Source organism: Mizuhopecten yessoensis, unplaced genomic scaffold (assembly GCF_002113885.1).
Source record: "Mizuhopecten yessoensis strain PY_sf001 unplaced genomic scaffold, ASM211388v2 scaffold7725, whole genome shotgun sequence".
Classification (NCBI taxonomy): domain Eukaryota; kingdom Metazoa; phylum Mollusca; class Bivalvia; order Pectinida; family Pectinidae; genus Mizuhopecten; species Mizuhopecten yessoensis.
In genome coordinates, this window is record NW_018407191.1 from 807947 (window position 1) to 813437 (window position 5491).

At 36.3% G+C, this 5491-nt stretch overlaps 1 protein-coding gene across 1 annotated transcript; it reads right to left on the reverse strand.

Annotated features, from left to right (window-relative positions):
* Positions 1–1541: 1541 nt before the first annotated feature.
* On the reverse strand, positions 1542–5143 carry LOC110454210. The gene is made up of 4 exons (XM_021503595.1): positions 5098–5143; positions 3247–3393; positions 2853–3003; positions 1542–2151 (listed from the first exon to the last, which is right to left on the reverse strand). The coding sequence occupies exons 2-4, from the start codon at positions 3310–3312 to the stop codon at positions 1889–1891; spliced, it is 480 nt and encodes a 159-aa protein (XP_021359270.1). The 5' UTR covers positions 3313–3393; positions 5098–5143; the 3' UTR covers positions 1542–1888.
* Between the last annotated feature and the right edge of the window lie 348 nt (positions 5144–5491).

Consider the following 5491-nt stretch of genomic DNA (forward strand, 5'->3'; position numbering starts at 1 on the left):
TGTTTCATAGCCACAAAGCCATGCATTTTACCATTGTTAAAAGACAAAATACTTGTTTAATAGATAAATAAAAACATATGGACCATGTTGACAGTATGTTACATAATGAACTATAATCACGAACACTGCAGACTATTCAACCGCTTACCTCGTTCTTAACTTTCATGTCTCAAACGGGACGGCTTACTACTGAACGTTTCAATAGGTTTGAGGATGATGTCGATCTCTTATCGGGATCTTCCCCTAACTTGATAGGAGCACCTCTTCTTCCTTCCACACACGTGTCTCATTTGTGTCGGTATTCGGATAGTTTGGACAGAAACAAGAAGACAAAGCAATGTCCTCGTGGTCTCACTCACAAGAACAATGCGATAACGTAGATACTCTTGCATGAAACATGCCAACAACACTTTCCCTATGAACTCTGAACATGCGCATTGCTGATATGTTTTTCGTGATCTGAGATTTTAGTCGTCATTTTGTTCATGACTAGGCAGTGGTGTAATTCACGAGTTATTTGCAAAATTGCCCAAACAAACAAACAAAATCCAAAGTATGGAAGTTTGCAAATTTGCACAATGAGCTTCTAGCCCACCACGGACTTACATGCTTGAACGATTTCGGTGAATGATGTGTAACCTGGTAGGTCATCCATTTCTTATTTTGTATAAATAAATATATATAATATTGAATATAATATTTCTCAAAACACGTCCTGAAAACTGTGATTATTTGCACATTATATGTACATTAATGAATAAAAGAAACACAAGAATGCTCTCTGCGTCAATAAGTTTCAAAAAGAAGCCGCCTCCCCCGTACTACTACTTTAATACTTAAATACAGGCCCTATAGTTATACCATGAATCTTTTCGGCTAAATCAGCACGCTATTAAATTCTTACTATGCCGGAACACCCCCCACGCACACTTTCAATTCTTGTGTATTCTCAATAACGATATCTTTGCTTTATAACGATTAAATTGTTTTCCATTCACAAAATCATAGTGTGAACTAATCAAACTAATTACATGACATTCCCAGCCATGTAGCTTGCTGCTATGTTTGTATAGTGTATGCTTCAGGCTTAAGACAAGGAAACCCTGTATGACGTACGTTGTACCCTTTTGTTACATGAGAGAGGAACAGATCGGTAAGCATGGATAAGGGGTCTCCTGGTAGGGAATAAATGGTCGGATATGTTTTTAAGATTATTGACATACGTATACGTAGAGAATAGGTACTGGACACAAGTAACATGAACATTATGGACGCCCTTTCCCTATGTAAAACAATTTTATACATACAATTAAAGATGGCTATGTCTAATATGATATCAAATTCTAGCTATGATTTGAAAAACAAAGAGACCGACAGGCAATCACCACACTCATAGCTTCAGACAAACACAGACAGACAGACAGACAGACCCCCGGATTCACAAATATGGTATTGCAGCACACACACAAAAATACGTTTAAAATGGATAATAAAACAAAATATATATGATTTTATTTTTTTATTCTTTCCACAAAGTCCTATCCTCTTAAAAGTTCAAATGTCAATCAAAGCTAGAAATTGAAAACTTACTGGATAAAACGCAATATCCTATCTTTGTCTTGTCGAAAACTGATTCATTTTCTGCAGTATTTCGTTAATGAAGTTTCTTTTAATTATGGAGAAATTAACCGGTTCATATGGAAAAAAATACCTTTAAACTGACACGTTGAGAAAATACGTATATAATTTGCGTTTCGTCAAGTCCTTAGATATTTAACATGAGAAGCTACGTCTCTGATTCGAACCAAAGTCACTACACATATAACTCGGGGCCATGTGTCAATGTAACTGAAAATGTAGGGAAAAGGTATAACGTCATACTGTACAGTTACAGACAGTCTTCCTGTTTCAGCAATGAAGCGCTGCTTTCACCAGATGCCGATGTTGTTACATTTTGTATGTTCGCGTTAACATAGTTGGTGTAACTATGACCTTGACATTGACCGGATCCTTGGTTCAAGGTGAAAGCGTAGCACGCGTCCTGTCCGTGACATTCCTTTCCACACTCGCCAAAGTTGGTCTTTGTTGTACTAAACATATCCGAACTTGGCATCCCCGTGACGTAATTTGCCTTCCAACATGTCTGGCGTCCTAAATAACGATGTTAACAAGAAAAAGCGCCATTTATTATCCGAATAAAAAAAAATCGTTCTTAAAAAGTTCTAATTGCATAGTACCAAGATTAAAAGAGGGAAATTGTTATTATTCATTATACCTTTTAGCGATGTGTCTCTTGCATCACGTGGTTTTTACAACTTATGAGCCGACAGACGTCCATCCTCAATACTCCAGGGTTTACGCTCACTTTCGCTATCTGCACTCCTGGACTATGTCTAAATTGAAAGCACACAGACAGCTGCTTGATTGGTCTCAGGTTTAAAAACCTAACCAATCGCTAGGTTGATACCCGTGTCTGGAGATTACAAAGAAGTGACACACGACTTCAAATTCAATCAATTTCTACCCTTACGCGACGGCGATATTCTTTTTTGATCGACATGAAAGGATCGAACTAGTCTTCTTGTCTCATTAACAAGGTAGCGCATACCGAGCTTTCAAATTTTCAAATTTTCAAAATTTCAGGGGTGCAGAAGGTGGAAGTGAGCGTACCACTTGAGTTTTGAGGATTACAGACCATAAAGAAAACATCATTCTTCTAATGAATTGGTATATATACAAAATGTAGAAAAAAAATCAACAAAATTTTGTAAACATGTTGAAGCCAAGACAGCACGATTTCATGAATGAAAAGATGGTTATTTTTGAATTAGATTTCTGAACTACATACGAACCAGACTGAGGAAGAGGACATCCAAGTATTTCAAGTCGGAAAGCCGAATGCCCTACCCAAAGTGTTGGGACCACCCGGATGTATGACGCAATGATCGGGGAACCCATGGTCGATTCAGAAATGCCCGAAGCGACGGAGTTGCCGGTAAATACCTGACAAAAAATCCGGATAATATTATTTACATATAATAATACAGCAATGGGAATCGTATACGGAAAATTCATTTCTACGAAGAAATTTGATTATCAATTTAAAATGGTTGATATTCTATGTAGACAAAGTTTGAACGACTGTTTGAAATGCATACTAATTTTAAGGAAAATAAAAAAGAAACACAAAAATGAGCTAAGTCCTGTTCCATTTTTGGAAAAAGAGCTTCACTTTCATCTTCGTACCTGTGCGACTCCATTGTTGTCCTTGACGTCTTGCCACGCCGTGCCATTGTCACTATACGATACCATGTATTCCGTAACGTATTGGCCATTTCCTGGCCTTCCCTGTGTCTTAAAACCTGTGATCGTTGATGGTTTCCTGAGCTTAACCTTAATAAATGTAAAAATAAAAAGGACCAAATAAGGAAAGAAATATTTCTTTCTTTGATTACAGCCAATTTAAAGATAATCTAAATACAGGGTGTAATGGTAGTCTAGTGGTAGGACGCCGGGCTCGTGACCAAAGGGTTGCGGGTTCGAGTCACGCCACGGCACTACTTTTCTCCGCTTGTTCCAGTCTACTCAGCTGTAAATGAGAACGTGATTTGGCAGTGCTAGAATTGTTGAATGCTAGCTGTTAGCGCCGAAATGGCAGCTCTGGCTGTATGCTCCCCAAGGATTTGAGAAAGATATTGGCTGGTTACAAAGGCCCTATAACCATGGATAATAATTTGTGAACCGCTTTGAGACGACCTACGAACTAGGTTGTGATAAAGCAGTATATAAGAACCTCGAATTATTATTATTATTTATAATGGATAGTAGACAATCTGAAGTCTGTGAACATTGAATAGCAGTTCACAAGCTCCGTCTATGCGCAAAATGAACACTCACATGGCTCACAATCTAGAGGAAAACACATGATATATTATGCAATAACACTTATGTTAGCTTTGTCTGATAATTTTCGAAAATATATCTCCATCTCTTCTTCGTCCCCTGTCTTAACTGAAATTATTTCCTGTCATATATATTTATATTCCTAAAAAGTATATTTAAGTAGTTCTAACATTGCGTGATATGTATTGTACTCCCATGTTTGTTGTCGAAGAGTCTTTACTAAGTTGGTAAAACGTGTGTCCGATTCGTGTGCAAAATATGTTTTCATCAAACATTACCGACATGTCCATCTTTCAGTTTAAATGTCTAAGACACATATTTAACCCATTTAATTATTCTATTAATGGACTTATTTTGTTTTAACGACACAGAAAAAAAGCGTCATAAACATACTTATCCGTATTTTTCGAATCCTATTTGCCAATACCCGAATTGTCTCCCTTAGACCATTAGTCATTATAGTTACTTTTAGCATACGTGTTCATTTTCCTGATACATCAACTGATATTTTTATTCTAGTAAATCTTCATTTTATTTGAAAAGGATTTTTTTTTTGTTAAGATTGTTAACGGTAAAAAATGTAAACAATCTGCACAAAAATGTATACCCTAAATTTGAAAACCCCAGTCGGAAATCTGCGATAATCAATTGTGTCTTGCGTCAGTGAAATGGACACTGATGACGATGTGTAGAGCCAAATTAAAAAATAAAATCTCATATATTATACAGCAGAATAATCAATACATAAAAATCCAGAAAAAGATTATAAATGATATATATTTAATTGTTTATACTTAAAACGTATACCTGCACATAAGAATGGTATGTTGGAATATACACTGTGAAAACAAATCAATGATAATGTATTGATCGAATATCATCTATGCAGTTATCATGTATGTAGAAGGTAACTAATGTAGGATCAGGTTAATTCTTCTGAGTCTTCTGCTGAGATGACATTGAAGTCATCAGCTCCAAAAAATGCACCCTCCCCCCACCTATTGCAACATTCGGGACGTCTCTCTTTTCTCGCATACCTTTTGTTTCTAGTCGGTGGTGTCTCACTCTGTGCAACCGTCTTTATAGGGCATGAAACCCGCAACAGAACAAAACCTAATCCCGTCTGAACATAATTTATTTCTGCTTTATCTAACATATGCCGTATGTTCTCACTCTATAATCGAAATTATTTACCTCAAGGTAGTCACCAATATAAGCGTGGAAGTTCGGGGAAGATAATCTGGCATACTTTCAAGATTGAAATAGAGGTTTTCTCACCTGGTCTTCCAGTATCTTTATGGCTTACATGCTAATTTCTGCAACAACTTCAAAACTCAACTCGAAAAAAACTCAATGACTTTTTTTTAATATTCTCTCGTAAGCTTTTATCAAAAATACATTTATTCAAAAATGATCATCGTAAAGTGACTTAAATATATATATATAATATCAATAAATAAATAAAAAGATAGCTAAACATCAGGGAATGCAATCCAAGTTTACTTCAATGTATTTTGCATCAAAGAAAGATAACATGCAATGGATAGATCTGCATATACGTCGTCGCCAACGCCTTCGCTATCATTGC